The following is a 24433-nucleotide window of genomic DNA, read 5'->3' as shown; positions in this document are numbered from 1 at the left end:
GATTTTAGTTTAGTTCAGTTCTGGAAGTCTACTCAATTTATTTTTGAAAAATTGTTTATTTAGCAGCTTCTGAATCCTTTTAGCTATGGTAAACTTGCAAGCCCTTTTCTTTCAGTTGAGAATGTGGTCTTCTGTGTTTTAATATTGGTTGAGGAAAAACAAGCTGCGTTTTTTTTCATCTTGGGGATGTAACTTAGGGACCGAACAGCCATTTTATTTGTGGTTGCTTCATTTAAAAAAAAAAATTAAGACTCTTAATTCAAAGAAATCACTATCCTGATGTAGTGGGAACAGCGGGCTTGCTCCTAAGCGTTGAAAATAAAATGCTGTTCTTAATATGGGAACAGGAATAGTTCTGCTGATGACTCGAGTGTTCTGGGAACAATCTGTGGAGAAAAAACTTCTAAATGTACTGTACAAAGTTTGATAACTTGTATATGTTCCTGGTTTTGTATTGTTTTATTTTTGTTCCAACTATTTTTCATATTTTTAATAGAAGTATTTTAAATGGAGTTTGCTTTAAGTGCTATTTAAGTTCTTATTGATTTATCTGCAACTTTTAACTTGTCATTGCATTTTATCATAGTGCATTCAACTTTATTTTCTTCGAATATAATCTTATTTTATCATTTGCATTTTCTTTCCTTCCCTCATAGAATGCTATTGAGAGCAAAGACCTCAAAAAGTATGGCCCTTTTGACCCTTATATCAATGCCAAGGTGTGTTGCTGTTTCACATCTCCTTATTTTAATAACCCCACGTTCAGTTGAATTTTCCTGTCATCTGTGTTACTGTCTCTGTTTTATGCATAGTATTTTTTGGTTACATTCATGTCCTGTTTGTTGTTGGCTTGAGTTTGAAACAATTCTAGGACTTTTTGTTTAAGGTTACAAATGTGTTTACAGAGGCCACTGATCTGCAATAATGAAAATTTAGATTACTTGGATGATCATGGACTTAGTTCAGTTTGAATGCAAATGCCACCCTTTATTCTACAAATAACGGATTAACGTCACAGCAGCTATGGAGATGAGCCTGCATATACTAACTGACTAATGTAACCTGCTATGTCAACAGAAATTGCAAGTCAAATTATTTAGGTTGATTCATAGACATGTTCTTCAACTGATTTTAAAGTTTGGTTAATTGTTAGTTTGGAATGAAGCCAACAACCAATTTTGAATGACATTAATCATTTTTGGTAGTTAACATACAATTCAAGCTACAATTCGTCTTTCTCAAAATGTTTCTCCTCCACATTTTGCACTGCTAAGTTGAGAAACTTCCCACATGGCATCTATTGTGGGAAAGGAGAAGAGGCTTAAGAGATAGTAAGATGATCTTGCCTATTATATCACTCCCTTTTGAAGGATTTCCTCAAGCATTGAATTCTCCGTGCTGATCCTGTTCCTGCAACTCCAAATAATTCTTTCAGATCTTCTTTACTTATGAATACAATCAAATATAGTTAATGCCATACAGTGGGTAATGTGTGATATTCAAAGTCTTGGCTCTGTGCTCAGTTCCTGTTAGTGCTATAAGTTTCTTTGGGCAATTTCCATTGCAAAGGTTGACAGTATAAATTTATCAAATTGTAATTGTAATCTGTTCCTCAGCACACTTGCATATATTGAGTCCCCACTCAGTAGTTCAAAAAATATATTTTTAATCAACCTGCTCTGATATTTTATGACACCATGCAGCGGCAAGTGGGACTTGAACATGGACTTTCTGCACCAGAGGTGGGGGCACTGCCACAGCACCACACAATCATCCTGTCTCTGGGAGTGCATTATTACTGTAGATCCTGCCCAATTATTGCTCATTTTAATGCAGAATGTTGCTATAAGCCATCCATCAGCATTGCTACAATGATGCTGGAAATCATTGACAGCTTCACTCACCAAGGCTCCACAAGCAACAGCAATCTCACTTGCTGATGAAATCAACATACTTGGTAAAAATTGCAACTGTTATGTCCAAGCTGAGTAAACATGTGAAACAAAGGCAGCATAATTGAGGTCCCAAACTGAGACGATGAAACCTGCATCCTCAGTGCATTGCTGTTGGACAACATATGCTACTTAGGAGAAAAGGCTTAATTTCTATCTTTGCTATTGCAGGCATATCCTTGCAATCTCAAAAGCAAAATACTGCAGATGCTGGATATCTGTAAGAAGCATCAAGTGCTGGCAAAACTCAGCAGTTTAACAACTGGTTCTGAAGTAGCATCATACCAGAATTGAAATGTTAATTCTGTTTCTATCTCCACAGATACTGTCAGATTTGCTCAATTTCTTCAGCTTTCTATGTTTCTTACACATATCCCCTACATCTCATGACAGGGCAAGTTCTTGAAGGATGCTAATTGCACCAATATTCCTCATTGCTGAGCCAATGACACCTGAACTGGCAATCATCATCCATACAAAGACTTGTTGAACAGTGATTTGGCCAATGGGGGTTAACTCTCATGACCCCCTTTTAGTCATACTGGTAAGATGTATGAGCAAAAGTAGGCTGTTCCGCTTAATAAGTCTGCTCTGACATTCGATGAGATCATGGTCTGATCTGATACATTGATAATTATCTGCTTGTGGTCATGATCTGATAATCTACAACCCCATTTGGCGCACACACACACACACACACACACACACACACACACACACACACCCCTTGATTCCCTTATTGATTAAAAATCTATCTGAGCCTTGAATATGCTTAACCAGAACTTGGTAGATTTCTGGGGACTAATGACATCAAGGGATGTGTAGATAGTTTTGTGGAATTGGCATTGATGATGATGATCAGTTATCATGTAACTGAATGGCGTCTAGGTTTGATTGGCCAATTAGCACCTTCCTGTTTCTCGGTTCATGATATACAGACTTTTAGAACAGCTGTATAAACATTGTGAAACTGACCAATCTGTTCAGCTTATCTTTGACAATGAAAATTATGCATGCCATTGAATTACCTCATTTGAAGTAATTGCTAACTCTTGAACTACATGCTTTCCTAAGACAAATGTAACTTGGTAATAGAAAAACTAATTTTATATTTTTCTGTCCCAGCTTTTATCAGTAGTTGCCCACAGGTTTTTTTTCCTATGTTTACCCATACTACATACATGTGACTAGGAACGTTCCAAAACAGTGGATGTGAATTGTCTATGATTACTGTCCCAAACTAATGTATGTCTCACCATTTACAATCTTTGAGAATGCCCTGTAAGCTTATTTATAATTTTTAAAAATTTGCACTTTGTGACTATGCTTCACTTAAAAACTCAACATTCAAATGTGACTTTACCCTCATTCATTTTGTGGAACCTTGTTCAAAAAGTCCTACAATTATCACATTTAGATCCAGGGGCATATTTTCGGCTATGCCCTTTTTTTTGATGCAGAAATCAATCTTCGTGCCATGAAGACCTTTGAAGGTTTCTGCTTTAAAAAATGTGCATTTCTTGTCCAACATATCACACTCCTGCCCTAACCGATAGGCACATTATGCTATAATGGGACTTACCTGCAGCTGAGTAGCACTAATGCAAATATATTCAATTTCTTTGACCAAAATAATCCTTTTTGAATAGATAGAAAACGTGCCTTTTCTTGAAATAGTAGTAATAAAAATAATAAATAAATCGTCACTTAAATATAAATTTAACAAAGTCAGGCCTTTTTCACTTTTAGCCTTAGAGCAATTGAACTGAACGTGGAAAGGTGTGGTTCTAATGTGGCCAGTGGTAAAGCAGGGGCAGTTGTCACTGACCTCAGTAAATTTTTGAGAGATCAAATAATTTGTCTGGCAGGAATTTCACCTCACTCATTGCATGGGTACTGCTGATTGCAGTGTGTTTTACTGGCCAATTTAAAAAATAAAGCAGCAGTGAGGATATCAGGTTGTCTATGCAGTCAGTCACATTAAAGGATGTTCAGTTAGAAACATGAAACAAAAGACAGTGGCATAAAATCACTTCTAACAAAGATCTTTATGTGCTGAATTAAACTTTTAGGGCATGTGATAAGGTAGAAGCTAAAATGTTCGGAACCTTTTAAGATTAAGAACATTTTCGCTTAAATCTTAGTTTAACACCATTTCACACTTAGAATTATTGGTTCACGGTCAGGTCTGTTCATCAGATTTCAGCATCACAGTTTGAAAGGAGTAGTTGCATTTTAAAGCAATTTTTAAAGTGTTTGAAATAGAGATTTAGAGCCATGGAAGTTGAAATTCCCACAGATTTTATGATAAACTGTGGAGGGTGATGATCCTTTCAATTAAGGTGAAGGATTTGCATGTCTGTGCTGGGATTCATCCTGTGTTTGCTTCATGTGTAGAGATGCTTAATGACATTGGCAAAAACTGGAAGCTATGTATTTGTAATACTTCATTTGTGAATAAACCTAAATTGATATTGGGAAGGCATTGGCTCTCTCGTCCCACTACTTCATGGGTCACAGCGTATACTTAACTGATTTATCTAGTTACCTAAATGCCTAATTGTGTGCCAATACTATATGTAAATTAAAATGGAAAGATCCATCAATGAGGTTCTTAAGTCAGCAGTTTTGCTGTTTATTAATTATAAAACAAGACTTTAGCAAGATGCAAAGCTGGTTAATGCGTTAAGTGTCAGTATTTTTTTTTGGGATATCAATATTAGCCCCTCTAAATAACACAACGCACAAGGCAGAGTCAAGTTAATGATTTTCCATGCAGAGATTGACTTTGAGAGGTAAAAACATTCTTTGACCAATGGTTAGTTCCAAAGGGGTAAAAAAAATAAAATATGAAAAGTTGTGTGGTTTTCAGTCAGTGCTCTAATAAATGTAGTGTAGACTGGTGTCACCAAAGACAGGCAGCCATCATGGGGCGATGTGGTTTGCTTAGAAATTATAGACAGGTGCTCTATGGCGCTTTTTAGGAGAACAGCTGGATCAGCACCTCTGTTGTCATACTGATCCAAGGTTTCTCAGAAAGGCAAAGCTTGAGCTGAGTAGCTTCTCTTCCCCCTCCAAGCAGGATGTGATCCAATTGAAATCAACTCAGATTTCAATATTTTCAATGATTAAATGATACACTGTTCTTTCTCCCCCCAACTGAAAGAAGAAATTTTTACTCATCGCTATCTTAAATGGGCAACCCTTAATTTGAAATCAGTCCACTAGGTTTTGATTTCTCCACAAAGGGAAACATCCTCTTGGGAGCTAGCCTGTCAAAAACCCCTTGGAATGTTATGTTTAAATAAGATTGCCTCCTTTCCTTCTAAACTCTAATTACTGCAGGCCCATCCAGACCAACCTTTCTTTGTTCCAGGAATCAGCTAATAAAACATCCCTGAAATGCTACTCCTTAGAAAGGAGACCAAAACTGTATGAAGTACTTCGGGAACAGACAGAATACTGGAGGAAACCCAGCAGATCTGGCTTCATCTATGGAGAGAGAAGCAGTCAATACTTTGAAGCCCGTTTGATTTTTTTCAGAGCGGAAAGGCGCTGGAAAATGTTTTCTTTATAATTTTGACAGAGGCAGAGGAAGAAAGGGTTCTTTATGGAGAGACCCAATGGAAAAGACAAAGGGGTTGTTATTGGTGATAAGAGGAAAAAAAAATGTAAAATGGGTGTAAATTATGGTGTGAAAGGGAGAGCATTGTACCTCTCTATGAAGAGCAAAGTAAGTGGGAGACAGACAAGAAAACCAAAGAACTGAGGATGCTGGAAATCGGCAAAACAGAAACTGCTGGGAAAACTCAGCAGGTTTGGCAGCACTCGTCAAGAGAAAATGACAAACAAGACAAGGCCGAGAGGTGTGGGGAATGATGTGGTGGCAGAATGAGTTTTAATATTGAGACCTCTAGCTTTTCATCTTCTCTTGACTTACCGTCAGCAAGTTTGACTAATGTACAGATGATCACGTCATTCAAATCATATGACTAGTTAATCATTTAACATAGATTGTAAATTGTTGAGACCCAATACTGATCCCTGTGACATTCCATTTGTTACAGTTTGCCAACTTAAAAAAATGATAGTTCATTCCAAGTGTTTTTATAAGTTAAACTTCTTACCATGCTAATTTGTCACTCCCGATCATGTCATCTTTAATCTTGTGCAATAACCTTTTATACCTTACCAATGCCATTTGGGAACTAAATGCACTGTATGTACTGGTTTCCTTTATCCATTCTACTTATTTTATCTATTTATTTTATACTTATTATATCTTCAAAGAACTCTAACAAACATGTCAAACATGGACAATGGAATTCGTTGCAGCATGGTAATTGAAGAAGCATGTATGCTAACGTGGGCTTTGAACCAAGTACTTTTGATGGTGGCTTTGAGGGAAGGACAAATGCTGGCTGCTGGAACAATGTTCAATTAACAATCTCCAGGGCAATACTAGGGCAAGGTTATGTGAGAGTGGTTAGGATCAAAGGTCAATAGTCTACCTAATAGTTGGAATAGCTGAATTCGCAATAAAAATGTACAGAAAACCTTTACGTACAAGATATGTTTTGGAAAGCTATGTTTTTAGGACATGTACTTGGTTATAAAACCTCTGGCCAAGGATGTCCTTTTTGAACAATTACAGATTTTCACTTATTGACATGGGGCACTGCTCCTGACTTTAACAGTCTGAAGGATTTTTTTTCCCTATAAGTGGTTAAAGATAAATCTAGAAAAGCTGTGTTTTAACTTGAGTATATAGTTTGATGACTAAATGCTCATAAGTGGGTTCATTGTTTTTACAATGCAATCCTGAGGCGACTGTGGCTGCATTTATTTAGTATTTCATGCCCACTGGGAGAGTTTCAGATTACGATTATTTGAACATAGAAAGAGGAAAGTTGCATGAAGTGAACTTTAACTGCCTTTTGCATGAAAGGGCTTGCCCACAAAAGCTAACATTAACAAAGCCTGAAATAAAACAATTAAATGTCTGTTTAAGTAGAATATGTAATGAAGTCCAAATCATTCATTATATTCCACAAATATTCCAGAAAGTTTTAAAATCATTTTAAAGTTTTCTGCTCCATGATTTTCGCCTGATATCACACAAACTCAGCAATAAGTAGTACACATTCACAATGACTCAAACTAAATTACAAAGCAGCTTCTAATGTATTAACTGACAAAGAATGAACTTGCCTTTCATGAAATGCACATTCTGGATTTAGTTACCTAGTGTTATGATATAGAAAATGACATGCAGTCTTGCATGGCTGAGACCAGAAAACAAATTATACTGATTACTGCCACAGTAGAATACATAAAACCTGAATTCATGTCAATACATTTGAAAAATTGACTTTGACTCCCAGTTTGTATGCTAATATTACATAACTGATGTACATTACTTTTACATGTATTCTGGATCAATTACCTGGTTCAATTCTTCGTAGTCTAATCATTGCCATAGCTTCAGTTCTGGCTTCCACACTGTTACCTACCCTATGTGTTACATCTTGGCAAGACCATCAGAAAACACAAGTTTAACTTCCACATGTAAGCTAGGGATAGCCAGCTCTATTTCACTATTGTCTGTCCTAGTTTAACAGCAGTAAAGTAACTATCAGCTTGCTTCTCCAACACCTGGTATGAGATGAACATTTCTTTTTCCTACCCGCCCCCCCCCAACCAAAAGTTTGGAAGACCTGAAACCATTGACTTTGGACCAGGCCACAAACTCTGTTCCCTACCTACCAACTCAATCCCTCTTCTTGGCGGAGGCCGAGTCAGAGTGCTCACATTTTTGAAGTCGTATGTGATCCTGAGATAATCTTCGTGCTATCTGTCCACACCATCACCAAAGCTGCCTATGTCCATCTCTCTAACATAACCTGGCTTGTTCCCAGCTTCAGTTCATTGCTGCTGAAACCCTCATCTATGTCTTCACTAGCTCCAGCCTTGACTATTCCAGCCACGTCTTGCCTGACCTTCCATATGCTACACTGTCTGAACTTCATAGAATCCCTTCAGTGAGGAAACCGGCCGTTTGGCCCAACAAGTCCACACCGATCCTTGGAGCATCCCACCCAGAGCCATCCCCCTATAACCCACCTAATCTACACATCCCTGAACACTACGGGCAATTTAGCATGGCCAATCCATCTAGCTTGCACATCTTTGGACTGTGGGAGGAAAGCGGAGCACCCGGAGGAAACACACGCAGACTGTGGGAGAATGTGCAAACTCCACACAGACAGTCGCCCGAGGGTGGAAAAGAACCTGGGTCCCTGGCGCTGTGAGGCAGCAGTGCTAACCACTGAGCCACCATGCCACCCTAGACAACATTTAAACTTGATGACATCCAGAATCCTGCCCATGTTCTTTTGCGCTAAGCCGCATTTCCCTTTGTCTCTGTACTTACTGATCACCATTTGCTCTTTGTAAAACAGCACCTTGATTTTAAAATTCCCATCTTCACTTTCAAGTTCCTCCTTTTTCTGCCCTTGTACTACTACCTACAACCCTACTCTCCTTGATATTAACTCTCATCTGATTTTGGCTCCTTGAAAATTCCTGATTTTTAATTGTTCCAACATTGGTGCCCCTACAGTGAGCTGCCTCAGCACTCGAACTGGAATTCCATTTCTAAACCTCTCCATCTCTAACTTTTTGTCCTCATTTAAACTGCTGTGTAGGACCTAATTCCTCGACTAAATTTTGTGCAATCAGTCTCAAGATCACCTTATGTGATTTGGTGTTTGCTTTATAACCCTCTTATGGAGCACCTTGGAGCATTTTATGATGGCATAACTTCAATATAACAATTATTTGCTTTAAATGTTTAAAGTGCTTTCTTAGCTCGGCCAGGATTCTTGGATTGAGCAAAGCAATGCATGGTTAAGTTGGAGATTGATTAGTGCATTTCATATCAGAATTTTATTGACCTTAATAGTTAAAAGATTTATGAAAGAAAATGATAACAAATGACTTAAATTACTGATTTAATTCATTGATTCTTATTCATTTATTATGCATTGTAATTTATTACAGTGTTGTATTTTTGTTTTAATATGCATTGATAATGTAATTTTATGCTAAATGTTCTGTTCTTTTTGTGTTAGTGTTAAATGTTTGTGTTTGTGTGCATAATTTTTTTATTGACATTTGTTTATTTATATGACTATACTTTCCTTTAATGTGTATGGCTGTTTTAAAGTTCATTTCATGCCTTATTCATGAACTAAATAATTTCAGCTCAGTTTTCATGTAAAGCATTGATGCCATTGTTTTGAAAATAACTTATTTAAAGATGCAAATTGAACTTTGTATGTTGGATAACTAATTTGTCACTTAAACAGCCTTGAAACAATACTTGGTGCATCTCAGATACCACAAAAAGTGATGTTGTCCTTGAGCTTATCCAAAACCTTGTTGGCCGGTTCCTAATTTTCATCACATCTCTTTCAGCTATCAAATTTCTGCTTTTTGACCTATGCTGGCTAGCTCTTCAAATCTCAAATTCCCATCCTTGCTTTCAAATACCTTCATGTCCTTACTAACATGCAGGCACACATGCACAAGTGCATGTACATGCACACAAGCAAACACACAGGCGCACACGTACAGACAGGCGCACAGGCACACAAACCAAACTCTGGTCTCTGTATCTTACAACCTGCTAAGATTTTTTTGCCATTTTAATCAGTTCAGTGTTGAAGGCTGTATCTTCAAATGCCCAGACTATATATGATTACAATTTGAGTTGTTTGTGGTCAAGATAGCTTGACCAGACAACACAAATCTAAATAACCTCAATGCTGCTTTTTATCAAGATTAAAATTGTCGTAATCCTGAGCCACTACAATTTTGGTCTAATCCTTCGCATATGGAAGGAAACAACTCAAAGTAAAACGTTTTGGATTATGGAAATGTTAATTTTACTAATTCATTTAAATCCTACGCTCGAACCTGATTTGATATTCCCTTTTAACACTTGGTTCAATTTTTCAACTGTAAATTTTAAGTCACTCTGTTTTTGAATGTGGAAATTAGAATTTCATTTTTTTATGCAACCATACTTCTTTCACTAACTTCTCATGCAACTTAATTTATAAATCTTGACTCCTTGAAAAAGCTTGATGTGGCTGGCGTATTTTATAATTTTGTCATGACGGTCAGTTTGTTTGTGCAAGTACAGTGTGTTTTAATTTCACTTTGGTTTCTTTGCTTCTGTAAAATTTCCATAGACACAATGTTGGCACCTGCTCTGGAGCTTGCTGCTAAACCTGAATAGAAATTCATTTTTGGCTTTTAATTTGTTTGAAGGAGTACAATTTTTATCACTTTCAAATATTAAAATCTTGAAGACTTGTAAGCAGTCCACTTATGTGCTTGTGCTTTCCCCATTGCAGATCTCAAATTGTTCATAATTCAAACTTGACTAACTGAAAGTCGTGTTTTTTTTTTGAAGAAATTGGAATCCAGATAACCATTGCAATGCAGAGTTGATTCTATTAATGAGCAGAATCTGATACAATACCCTTATTATAGTCATAATTTTATAACTAAGCACAAATAACTGGTATAGCTTTAACATCTTTTGGCTATAGATTATAATTATTTAAATAGAATAATTTGCCACAAATAGTCATAAACTAATTCTGAGATATAACCAAGCGGTAGGGACAAGACATACGATTGTCTTAATCCACTTAATCTTTTGAGCTTTTTAATCCTTTTTTTGTGCACTTTGTCATCCCTTTTGTAACAGAACAATGACAATGAGACGGCCTTGCACTGTGCAGCACAGTATGGTCACTCAGATGTTGTAAAAGTCCTTCTTGAGGAGCTCACAGATCCTACAATGAGAAACAACAAATTTGAAACTCCGTTGGACTTGGCCGCATTATATGGGAGGCTGGAGGTGGTGAAAATGCTGTTAAATGCCCACCCAAACCTGTTGAGCTGTAACACCAAGAAACACACGCCCCTTCACTTGGCAGCAAGAAATGGGCAAAAAGCAGTAGTAGAAGTCCTTTTGGAAGCAGGGATGGACATCAACTATCAGGTAATGGCTAGAGGTTTTATATTTTGGTGTATCTAATGCCAGTAGTCATTTTTTTCTTTGCATTGTGGTACCTTGCAGAAATCAATAACTTGTTAACCTGAGATGGAAATGCATGTCAGTTTGGGTGCAGTTGAAAGTTAAAGTTACTCGTGCTTTTTTGATGGCCGCAACACACACTAACAGGACTCATTTATGGTGATGAGAAGATGCATATCTTGCCGATTTTTGTTTCCTTATTTGATCATCAAGGAATGTTGTGAAAATAGTCTGGTAACTATAAACACCTAGGTAGTATCTCCAGATGCTTTCTGCATGGCTTTATCAGGTAATATGCCATCATAATTGGGTATGGACCCCCTCTCCTCTTGTTTTGTGCATCTTCAAACTTCTGTAATGCACAATGTAGTGCTAATATAGTGTTTTGCTGACTTACGATATCTTAGCTTTCTAGCTGATTGTACTGCCTCTGGTGAAGTAGTAGATATTAGTGTGAAGTCTGGTATGCGAAAGAAGTTGTGCTTTAGGAGTTGAGTTTTAAATATGACATCGCTGAATGTTGTGTTTCTTTCGGAGGAGCGGGAAAAAGGTGTTGAGAACAAAGGCAGAAGACATGAAGGTGAGTGGAGTCAGCCTTTGATGTTTTTAAGGAGAATGTGATGGCTGTAAGTTAGGTATTTAATGCTGTGGGTGGAAGAAAAATTTAGGAGCTAAGATTGGATTGGTTAGTACACAAAAGATCGTGGAGAGAGACCAAATAAAGTTAATTTAGTTTAAGGAGAAAACCAAACTCAAGGAATGTGGAGATGATGGACAAAATTGAAACCTGACTATTTGATGAATCCAAATGTTAATTCTGTTTTTTGACTGAGACCATTTTGCATTTTAAGAAAGGTAGTAAAACAGCAATGATGGGGTAGGCTGTTTCTTTATTAAAACAAGGGAGCTGGTTGGGGGAACAGGATCCAGATGAATGGCAATGAAGACTGGAAAGGCCTTCAAAACTGGTAGACGTGGTGGGTGTACAGGAACAAAATGGATGGGAGAAGGCAAGACGACATTGGTAGGCAACATTGAAGGAAACCAAAAGATAGGTTTTGGGAAAGCAAGGAGAGGGTTGTGGGGCCAGCTTGGGAGAGTAGGAGAAACATGGTAAAATGTCTGAAGTTGGGAGAGACAGATGCTGTGAGGACACTTCAGAACAGAAGTAATGCAGAAGAGTTGACAGAGATCCTATAGAGGGCAGAAGGAAACCAGAAGTGCTTAGGAGCATAGTTAGGAAACACATGAACCAATGTCAATGCATTAAATATATAATCAGAAGAATTCTAAATGTCAATATAAAACTTGTCTGTGGAGAAGTCAGGATCAGGTGGAAAAAAATGAAGTTTGAAACTGGATGATTTTCATCAGGAACTTTAGGAAATGCTATGGAGCAAAAAGTAGGAGAGTAATTTTAACTAAATTTTACTGCATTAACAAATAAAATATCAAAGAGGGCTAAACACTGAACTAGCACTGTATTGCGCATTAGAGAAGTTGTGAAGATGCACGAAACAAGAGGCCAATGCCCAAATATGTCATAATGTCTAAAGTGGAGCTCAGTTGGATATTTTACAAGTTTTGATATTCTCTTTGAAGATGATTGTTTGCTATGATTACACAACTCAAAATTAGTGAGGTCAAGCATATACAGTTTTAATAAGCATCCCATACCTGGAGTAGTACTTAAAAATTACAATACATACAGTATGTATATAGTACATATGGTACACCAAAGACTCTGATTATGCCTTTTTTTAAGGGGAGAGTCAGACATCTGGTATTGTCCATGACCCAAAGGGTATTGGAAATGGTTCTCAGTAATACAATCCAGCATGATCCTAGTTGTAATTTCTATTCAGATGTCAATTGAGGCATTCTATAGGTTTGCAGAATGTCATCTGTAATTGCTAGGGAGATAAAATTTGTAATAGCTTTTGAAGGAAAATCTGTTAAATAATTGGTATTTGTGCAGATGTTGGGTGAGGATTAGATTGAATTGGGTTGTGTTAGACATCTGTCCGGAATATCCTGACCACTTTTGTTCCCGTGTGAAGAATGATCACTTGAGCACATTGAGAATGTACCTGAAATATTTCTGACTAGTACCCAATGACATTTGTCCACAATCATTGCGTCTAGAGTGGACCCTGAAGAGGAACAGAACCAGTAATTATAAATGAAGGCTCATCCTGAGCTTCCAAATTTTCTGCAAAATTTGACAACTTTTTATTAGAACTGTTGGTTGAGAGTAGTGATTAGTATCTAAGTTGCATTTCTTGGTCTTTTCTCCTCCCTATCTCTAGACAGAGAAAGGCAGTGCACTTCATGAGGCTGCTTTGTTTGGGAAGACTGATGTGGTCCAGATACTCCTAGCATCTGGTAAGATATTGGATGTCTGGTTGCTTAAAACCAAGGTATCAAACAAATTTTCTCGTCTATTGTGTCTAATGTTTAGCTTGCACCTAAATAATGTTAGACGTTCACGTCAGTGATTTTAAACAAATACATTATGAAATTTATTGTTTATCTCCTTTTATTTTGCTTTTTTTTTTTGCATACCATAATTACTTGATAGTCAGATGAGTACAATATAGTTTGAGGAAAAGAAATATTGGCCCTTTTTTATTTCCATCTTCCTCTGGGTCAGCTGTGCTTTCTAATCATTCAGGACTCTATCTAGTCTTTAAATAAATTTCATGTTCCACCTTCAACCAATTTCTTGCAATATTTCAGCTTTGTACAGAAATGTTTTGTAGTATCTGCAGTAAGCCAATAGCAAGTCATTCTAGCTATCTGTTAATTTTTCTTTGCTATATATTCTTAATAAGTTTCTTTCTGCCATTATATATTTTGTAATTATCCACATGGTGGCCAGTTTCTCACTTAAAATGTGACATACACTATCTGCAAGCATGTGAGCCAGAAATCTTATCTTTGGTTCTTGTTCTTCATCAGACTAATGTTGCTTTCTTCCACACACAATGAAAATTAGATAATTCTTCAACCTGCCAGTTTGTAGCTTGGTTAGTCCAATTGAAGTTTAAACTGTCTGACTGCACAGGCACAAACAAACACAAGCAAGTCCCTTGGCAATAATGGTGCCTACACAACCCAGCGACTGCCCTACCACACTACTTTATCTCTGCCTTAACTCCCTCCCCTCAAGAGAGGCACCCTTATGATCCCAGTTGAAGTCACAGTTTGGATGGTATTGTTAGCCAAAATACTATGCATCATGTCACAACAGTCATTTTCAAGTCTGTTAAACCAGATATGACTACACATATGTTTTAAGCATTTACTTTAATCATCATTCGTATGTGACTCAGTGCCTACGCAGTTAGCAACATAAGTATAGCAATCAGAAGATAGGATGCTACATTTTTGCTTTTGAATAACCGTACGTATGGAGTATAATGATTATCTTTATCTTTATTTTGAGAGCTACATTGACTTTGGCCTGTCTTTTCCGGAGTACTTGTAGTTTTCTGTCTCGATCTTTACCTTCTTTTATATTCTCACTGCTGTATGGTAGCCCTTTTGCACCTTACTTTGTTTTCACGTTTTGCTATGAAATTTACCACATTAGTCTGAATCTTTGCAAGTATTACTGCTAAATATCAATTATCATTGATCTACTGTTAATATTCGCTTTCTGACGGCTGTTGAATTTTAGAAAACACTTTATTTACATTTTCTCAGCAATTTCCAAAGAATATTTCAAAACTATCTTGTGTTTCTACAGACTTCTTGCTTATACAGTGTTGAGTTGCTTCAAAATGTTATGGTCTAACGCTGCAATGCTGTGTTTAACTTCTACACACCACAATTGCTAAGTTTCATTTGTGGTGAGCTGTTGGCTAATGTTACTCATTTCCCAGCTTGGAGGGATAACCTACTTCCTGCAGTTTGTAACTATTTCAAAAATATCTTTTTCTGCAAAGATCTACCTCGCTTTGTAATTAGCATGTTGCTAGGTTTTTTGACAGGCAAAAGAAAAGAATGGTTCATAATTTACAAATATGAGACTCAGTAAACAGTTGTCTGCATATTTCCCCCCCACCACTACTAATAAGGCAGTTCCCCCTGCACAATGACAATTATACTTTCTAGTTGTTGACACTTATTTTAATGCATGTCTATATAGACAGCTGGCGCTGACTTATAATTAAGATATTAAGCATTCCTGGCCAGATTAATGTATGTCAACACTGCCCTTTTCTTGACAGAAATTGATGTTAATATTAAAGATATCCAAGGAAAGTCTGCACTGGAAATTGTACGGGAGCATCCAGCTCAGAAAAGCAAAGAGATAGCAACTCTTATTCAAGGTATAAAACCTTTTGTTCCTGATAACATCTTAAACATTTTGCCTTCGATTGAAGAAAAACCTTCTTGACTTCATCTTCTCAAGAAATTCACTTTTTCCTTGGAGGAGAGCTAACTGAGGGATGTGAGTTGCGTGGCAGCAGATAATCTTTATTTTAGCATCTGCTGGCCATCCTGTTTGGTGCTGGGTGGTGGCAGAGATTAGGTAAAGGCTATCTTGCTCTCAACTTTTTTTTATTGTCTTTAGGAGAAAGCTCCAAATCAATTCAGCCCATTAGTGGCAAGACTGACCTCAAAAAAAAAAAAAAAAAAATTACTTTTGGCTATTTTTAACATGACAAATTAGGGTACATTCCTGTTAACTAGTCTACAAGCTTACTACTATAGTGTCTCCTCATAGTATGAAAAATACACTTTATAGCTCTGACATAAACATTGAAGTTCATTTCTATTCAAGTGATTTTACAAGGAACAAAGGTTACCTGTATGAAAGTTTGTGTGCTTCCTCTGGCTTTTAATTACTGCACCATTGGTGGCTGTATGCTTAATTGCTTAGGCATGAAGCTCTGGAATTTTCTCCCTAAACCCTTCTGACTATTTTAAGATGTCGTGTTTGACCTCTTTCACCACACTTTAGGTAATCTGTCCTTGTATGTCTTTGTGGTATGGTTTTTTCACAGTGTAGGTTTGCTGCCAATGTAAAGACTGAAGTTGGCAGCAATCCTGCACCAAAAATTGGGGTGTTTTGAGAACTGAAGGCAGCACCTGTCACCCAAGGAAGTTTGCAAGGTCAGTGCTGCCTGTTTCTGAGAAGCACCAGTTGACAAACTCCATTCCAATTCTGCAACAGTAAGCAAGTAGAATATGAGAAACAAAAACAAATTGCTGGAAAAGCTCAGCAGGCCTGGCAGCATCTGTGAAGAGAAACCAGAGTTAACGTTTCGGGTTCGATGACCCTTCCTGAACCGTTCTGAGTAAGGGTCACCAGACCCAAAACATTAACTCTAGTTTCTCTTCACAGATGCTGCCAGATCTGCTGAGCTTTTCCAGCAATTTGTTTCTGTTTCTGATTTATAGCATCTACAGTTCTTTCAGTCTTTAAATAGATTTATGAGATTGAGAGAGAAAACAGCACATAGTGTAGTCAGTTACAACTTCCCTTCTGATTCTATTAGAACAACATGTGGATTATTGCTGAGCTGCTTTCTATGAACCAGCATCCGTGGTCACTGCTACTTTGCATGAAACAACGTAGATAACTGTTTTAGATGTTGAGGGAAGCAAAGAATGACTTCATTTTACATGCAGAATTGGTGAGCAGAAAATCTGACATCAAGTGCAACATCAAGTAAATCTTTTGGTAGCTCTTTAGCATTATTGGCAACATCCAGTATTGTGGAAGTTAAGATGTTGGGATTGGATTTTCCAAGACTGATGTGCTGTCAAGATTTATTTCTGTTTGAGAGTGAATATACCATATTTGGACATTTTATATAATAGTTTTATAATCTAACATGATCCTTTTTTTTTAGGATTCAGAACTCCCAAGTTGTTTCAGGTGTGCTGCATTTCTGAAATATTTCTGCCACAGTAGAATGATAACTGAGCAATTTTTAAATACAAACTTGCTGTACCTACTTTTAAACCTTTTAAAGGAACTTAGGAGCAAAGGTTGGCCATTCTGCCCTTCAAACCTTCTCTGGTATTCAGTACAATCATGGCTGACCTGTTTGTGTCCCAAATTCCATGTACCCATCTATTCCCTCATTACCTTTGATTTCCTTGCCTAACACAAATCTACTTCTGCATTAATGCAGAACGCAGAGCAGGCAAGGTCTGTGAACATTTTAAGGCAGAAATAGATCTTTGTTAAGCAAGGGAATCAAAGGTATCAGGGAAAGATGTGAATGCGGCATTTGGAACACAAAGTCACAAGCCTCAGAAAATACTTTGCTTATCTCTGTCATAACAGGGTGACTCCTAATTTTAAAACACTGTCCCTTAGTTTTGGACTCTCCCACAGAGTAAATGTCCTTTCCACCTGCACCTTGTCAAGATCACTTAACATCTTTTAAGCTTCAAGCAAAGAATCCCTTGTTCCTCTGACCTCCATTGAAAACCAGTTCAGGCTCTCTAGTCTTTAAGACAGCCACTGTCCCGTTATCAATCTGGTAAACCTCGTCTGAACTTTCATCAGTGCATTGACATGCTTCCTTTAATAAGATAACCAATACTGCACTCACCATTTGAGATGTGCTAGTTAATGCCCTGTATAATTGAAGCGTACATCTCTTCTATTTGGTCTTCCTGATTATGTGCTGTACCTGAATGCTAACTTTTTGTTATTTTGAACACAGACTCCTCTGCACTAAGAAATATGCAATTGTAATAAGTAATACTTTTTTTTCCTTTCATCCTGTCTGCATGAGCAACTCCATCTGCCGCGTTTTTGGCCGCTCACTATATTGGTCTGAATCTTGGTTATGTCATTAAAAATTAACTTTGTCATCTGTAATCCACAAATTTAGTCACTGTGCCTTCAATCCCCTCATTTCATCATTGATATGAATTGTAAACAGTTAAGGACCCAAAATAGATCCCTGCAGGATCCCTGTTGTCACATGTCAATCTGAAAAAGACCCTTTTATGCAATACTTTGTTTTCCACCATGCAATCACTGTTCTATCCTTACTAGTATGTTATCCCTATGCCATCACCAAGAAAAAATGAAGTTGATCTCTAAGTGGAATATCTAGATATGTTATGATTGACAGTATTTTAATTGAAGTCTAGTCAGTGTTTACTTTAATTCTGCTGTCGTCATGCTCTGTGCAGATCATATGGCAGGAAAAGAGATCCTGAAGAACACAGAAAGTACTGTTGTATTGTCCAAAATACCACCAATTCATATTGTTGAGCAGTGTAATCAAAAATCTAAGGGTAAGTACAAATATATTTGTTGAAACTTTATAACCAATGCTTCATTCACCTTTGATGGAATTACATTTAATTAATGTTACTTTGTTAAAAAGATAAATTTAACATAGTTGAAGGTCACTTATCATCCCTGTTACTATTTTGTCAGTGACAGGAATGACTCTACAAAGCAAATCTGTGTACTGTTTTGACTTTAATAGGCAATTATAATGAAAGAAAAGAAAATGAACTGGAATGACTTTGATCATTCGAGTAATATAGTATAATTATTTTTAAAGAATGCTGTATGCTTTTGACTATTTCAGTAGCTATTGATATTGTACTGAAAAGTAAGGCTCAAGCCAAAGAACCTGGATGACACTAGGGTTAGTTCTGTGCTGAGATAGATGATGAAGTGGCAGAGTCAAAGTACAATTTATCTCAGTGTATTTGAGCTTGAAATTCTCCCTATCTTTTCACAAACCATTCCTCAAACGGGCATTGGCAAGTGCGAACTTCTATTGGAAATAACAAGTGCTGGAGATCACAGCAGGTCAGGCAGCATCCATGGAGAGAGAGCAAGCTAACATTTTGTGATCCATTGGATTTGTCTATGATTATTCTTGCCAAAGTACGGCAGTGACTTGCTGCTGCCTTCTGCAGCAAGGAAACTCTCCCACTCTTGCCTGCTTTGACTGTCTTGAAAGGATTTGCAGACCGACATTCAGCCTGTTTTGGTCATGTTAGGAATGCACCTTCTCTGGTCATTGAGTCCTGAAGTGTGACTTGAACCCAGTACTTCTGGCCCAGAGGTAGAGATGCTACCACTGTGCCAGAAAACTACCTGAAATAGAGATTTAACGAAGAATATCTGGTCGCCTGTGTGAAAATTGTAGGTGTATAACGGATGTTGAGCTTGTTTGCAGTGTATACCCCCAAACTCTTAAGTCTCGTGTTGATTACTGTTTCAGTTTGTATGCAAAGACTGAGCAGTTGGACAAGGAACCAGAGGGCATGTGATGCAAAAGGATTGATCAAGAAAATTGGGTGTTAGGGGTGCCTGGTGGGAGTAAATATTGCAAATATGTGTTTAATATTTATAAAATACCTATAATGTGCGCTAGTAAAATTAAGGGAAAAAAAACCATAATTGTGTTTGGATAAGTTTTACTTTATTTTAGCAGAGGCACAAGGAGATATAAAAATTCCCTCTTGTGAAGCTAAATCCAACAGATGTTGTACGGAATTCAATGATGATTTGATCGGAATGTTTGAAAAACCAGTACAACCAAAAGCTTCCCATTGTGTGAAAAATTGCGTTCTTCAATTAAGAAGATAACTAATATGAAAAGATAAACACATTCTGATAAACACATACAATGTTACTTTTAATCTAGAACACAAGGGATGTGCATTGTTTTTGCCAATGATAATAGCTAGGTGCTGATGCATGATCATGAATTAAGTGTTTGAATTTTTCTCATCTGTATTACCTTCCATTCAAAATTTTAATTAAGGCTTTAAATATTACTATGGTTAAAGCTAACAATAATCAAGATGAATTAATAGTAAGACTAGTATTGATTGTATCACTTTGTCTTTTTGATGCAAGTGATGAAAGGTAAACAGTTATTTACTGAATGTGTAATAACTACTTTGGTTGGGATGAGTCTTTAGCTTTCATATCTTTGGTGGAAATTTAGATTATTTGGATGAATTTGACTGCAATTCCACTCATCCTGTTTCCATTACTTCCCCCAACTTAAAGGTGAGGAACAAATGGAATTAACAAAACTTATTACAGAATTTGAAAGCCAGCCAGATGAGGAATGTCCATATGAGGCTTTGTGCAATGCTACTTCACACTCTATAGAAAGCTTGAGAGCATCTGACAAAGAAACCAGTTCAAGTCAAGAATTAATCCAGGTTAGTGTTAAAGGAACTCGCAATTCAAAATTGTGTTGCAGCTAAGTGTCTTATGTAAAAACAAGTTACTGTAGAAGCTGCAGATCAGAAGTAAAAACACTAAGTACTAGAGAAATTTAGGTCTGGCAGCATCTGTGGAAAGAGAAGCAGAGTTGATGTTTTGAGTCCAAGATTACTTTTCTTTTGTTCTTGAACTCGATGTTAACTCTGTCTTTGAGTTCTTTGTCTCTCGCAAAACTAATTTGTTTTGAAGTAGAGTTTCTGTTTTAAAGCTCTGATATGAATGTACAGGAATTGGTTGAGTAATATTCATGTTTGTTCATCCACTCTATATTTATCATTTAGGATTTTGAGCAAACATGCTTTGAACGTGGTTTTGGCAGGATGAATATCAGGCGGGATTGACATTTTAATATTTTTTAGAAGTCTAACCGGTTGTCATAGTTATGCCAGTGAGTAAGCATTATCAGCGGGTTGATGTAATGAAAGTCTATTGTCATCTAAGTAACGTTCGAAACATTTCAAAATGTAACTGTTCATTGCATCATTGATCATAAAATCCCTACTGTGTGGAAACAGGCCATTAAGCCCATCAAGTCCACACTGACCCTCCAAAGGACTCCCACCCAGACCCACCCTTTTTACCTTATCCCTGTATTTCCCATGCCTAATCTATCTAGTCTGCACACCCCTGGACAGTAGGGGCAATTTAGCATGGTCACCTAACTTGCACATCTTTTGGACTGTGGGAGAAAACTGGAGCACCCGGAGGAAACCCACGCAGACACTGAGAATGTGCAATCTCAACACTGACAGTTGCCCGAGAGTGGAATCGAACCGCGTCCCTGGCGCTCTGAAGCAGCAATGCTAACCACTGCTCCACTGTGCCGCCCCTGTTGCTTAGAAGCCAATCACAGTTGTAAAGCATTGTGGCGATTGCTAAAGCAACCCAAGGGAATTATTGTGCCAGCACTATTCCGTCAAAATTCTTTAGAAATATATACTGATCATTTTGCGTCAAAGCCATTTGGCCCATTGTGCCTGTACTGGCTCTTATTATGCTTGTCTAGCTTCACCTTCCATATATCCAAACTATCTGGTTCACTTATTTCATGTTAGAAAGCTCCACATGCTTGCAACTCTGCCGAAAGAAGCTTTGACTTAATTCTCTATTGGATTTCTTGATGATTCTCCTCCTGATGGAGTCTGTTTGTACTCTTCCCATAAGTGGCATAATATCCTCTCGATCAATACATTTTTCATAGCTTTAAATATTTCTCAAGTCATTCCTTAGTCTTTTTTTCTCCGCAGTGTGTAGCTACTCAACAAGCCATATACTGTGATGGTATGCCATGCTTGTCTGATTTATGCCACTCTTATCCACTCACTTTTAACTCCTGGCAGGTTTGTCATCCAATTGTGCCTAGGTCAATCTCTTCTTTCTCTGCCAACCACTTTGCCCTCTGGAAGAGATCTTCTGCAGCTTTCAGCTCTGATCAAAAGGCTGAAGTACTGATGGTACTCATAGTTTCTTTCTGGGATATTGTGTTTCCAGCTGATGATTCTACTGGCTGTCAAATTCTCAATGAATCTTGAATTTATAGTTATCATAGAATGATAGAATCCTTACAGTGTGGAAACAGCCCCTTCGGCCCAACAAGTCCACACTGACCCTTGGAGCATCCCACCCTGACCCATCCCCCTATAACTCAATGAAGCTACACATCTCTGAACACTATGGGCAATTTAGCATGACCAATCCATGTAGCCTGCACATCTTTGGACTATGGGAGGAAACCCACGCAGACACGGGTAGAATGTGCAAAGTCCACATAGACAGTTGCCCGAGGGTGGAATCGAACACTGGTCCCTGGCACTGTTAGCAGCAGTGCTAACCACTGAGCCACCATGCCACCCTGTTCTTGTTTTTTTTTTATTTACTTAATTAATGTCGTAGTTAGTAACAGTTATGTTATCTCAAGCCTGCAGACTTTCTATAAGAGCATGTTCTAAAAACAATATAAATGTGGAAGATCTCGAAGTACACAACAAAACAATTTTTCAACATGTTTCCTGATGCTAATTATTACATACATTATTGAGTCCAGAGAGATTACATCCCTATCTCAACTCTTTAGGCTTTAGCTTAAATGACTCCTTTTGGTTTCTTTGCTGAATACTGTGGAGTAATTTGATGAGTCCATTCCTATAATGCTGACAGTAATGTTTTTACAAATCTGAACTTTCTTGACTTTAATAGCCTGCAGATTCCTAACGAAACATTCCTGGTGTGGAAGCTTTATACACTTGTTTCTGCTGAAGTAACTGGCTTCCTGAACTATCCTGAACTCGTCTGTAGTGAGAAACTAAATTTGCTTCTGAACTCAGCTATTGATGTTTTCTAAACTGAATTTAAAGAAAAACTTGCTAAAACCAAGTTAACAGTCTTAAATGTTTACCCTACTTATGTTGTAATTCTAACAGTGTAAACATCCTTCCATTAAGTTCTGCAGTTCCCTGCTTTCTGATGAGCAATGGATTTTAGATCACTGTTTGGGTAGGACTCTGTCTTTTTAAAAACAAACCTTCCCAGAAAAGCAACAGAAACAAGTGCTTTTACTTTGAAATGCAAATTCCAGAAATAGTGTTGATTCTAAACCTTTCATCACACTGTCACTTTTTAGTTCTTTTTGCTCTGTTTCAAACATCTCCATTTGTCTTCTGAATAATATACAAGGTTTTAGCATGTCTTAACATTCACATTTCAAAGGCCTCTATTTTCTTGCTTTACCTATATAAAAGTTTGCAGGAATTTTCTTTCATTAAGTGGCACATGTAGCTGAGCTCCCACTTCATGTAACTCTGGGAGTTGCCCTCTTCACAGTGGGAGAAAAGGTAGTATTCCCATGCACTTTGCCAATTTCAGTTACAGAGGTGTTCATCTCTGTCCAGAACCTTGTGTCCTTAAACCTGCCACTGTTGTGGATGGTGGCCTGACAGAAAGTCCTTTCAAGCCTCATTTCAAGATAAACATTTGATTGGAGGAGACCCAAATGAGGCAGCTTGTTTTTACTCTCACCAGTAACTAAACAATTTTTAGTTAAGATGATGTCATTGAGTATTATGGAATAATAAGCCATAGGATTGTGACTAAAGATGACTGTCTAATAAAGATTCCTTGCTGCAAGATTCCATCCTTCACTGGAATGAAGTCTGGGACTCTCTGTACAAGTCTTCTGAAAATCAAATTTGTGTGTCACCCCCATTGTTGTCATGAGGAAGAGACATGGAAAACTGTGGATCTGTGCTTGTTACTGGGCAATCAATGCACAGACTCATAAAGGATGCTTACCTTCTACCCAGGATTGCGAAAACATTGCTAGTCCTCAAGCATCAAAATATTTCTGCACTCTCAATTTGGCCAGTAAGTGTAACCAGCTAGCATTGCTGAACAAAACATTGGAATGCCAACTTGTCAAGCAAGCACAGGTACACAAGCATGCCCATCTTTAATGCTCTTACCACCTTTATGCATGTGATAGATAAAGTTTCTGGCAACCTTAATTTTCAGTGCCTCCTGGTGTACCTGGACGACATACTCATCTTTTTGGTTTGACATTTTGAGGAGACTTTCGCAAGACTAGATCTAGTCCTAGCCTGCTTGTTGTAGTTAAGCTTGAGAGGCAAACCAGAGAAGTGCCTACCTTTCCAGACATAGTATCTGTGGCATATTACCAAGGAAGGCATTACACTGGATGATAAAGTTCAGCAGTAGAGGAGTGGGCCTGTCTTAAGCCAGAGAGGGAACTACATAATTTCTCTGGTCTAGCTAATTGTCACAGAAAGATTGTGCACGGTTGCCTCACTCCATGACTTGCTGCAAAAATCAGAGAATGCTGCAGGAGTGGTAGTGAAAGGGTGTATGAGCTATGATATGATACTTCATGGAGCATCACAGGGAGTTGGATGCCAGCATTTGAAGATTCCTGCAACAGCGAGCAGGAGTTTGTATCAACAACCTGTCCTTGGCTACCCAGATTTCAAGCTCCCTTCTACACTGGAAGCTGTTGCCTCTTTCCTTGGCCCAACCCTCAACACTGCCTAGAGCAGAAAACAGGTGGGTATCAGTTATGCTAGTTGAGTCTCATGCCGAAGGCAAGCAATGTAGGGAATTGTTCCAGTAGAGATG

At 37.7% G+C, this 24433-nt stretch overlaps 1 protein-coding gene across 1 annotated transcript; it reads left to right on the top strand.

Annotated features, from left to right (window-relative positions):
• Positions 1-656: 656 nt before the first annotated feature.
• On the top strand, positions 657-20244 carry LOC109928686 (ankyrin repeat and SAM domain-containing protein 1A-like; the record flags this gene model as incomplete). Its single annotated transcript, XM_048593295.1, has 6 exons — positions 657-719; positions 10735-11031; positions 13377-13452; positions 15303-15404; positions 18238-18342; positions 20087-20244. Coding segments are annotated over 6 exons (801 nt in total), but the record flags the coding sequence as incomplete, so codon positions are not given.
• Between the last annotated feature and the right edge of the window lie 4189 nt (positions 20245-24433).

This window comes from Rhincodon typus, unplaced genomic scaffold, assembly GCF_021869965.1.
Source record: "Rhincodon typus isolate 14 unplaced genomic scaffold, sRhiTyp1.1 hic_rhity00002626, whole genome shotgun sequence".
In the NCBI taxonomy this organism is placed as follows: domain Eukaryota; kingdom Metazoa; phylum Chordata; class Chondrichthyes; order Orectolobiformes; family Rhincodontidae; genus Rhincodon; species Rhincodon typus.
Note: the sequence above shows the minus strand (reverse complement) of the source record. Positions and strands in the feature narration are given on the sequence as shown.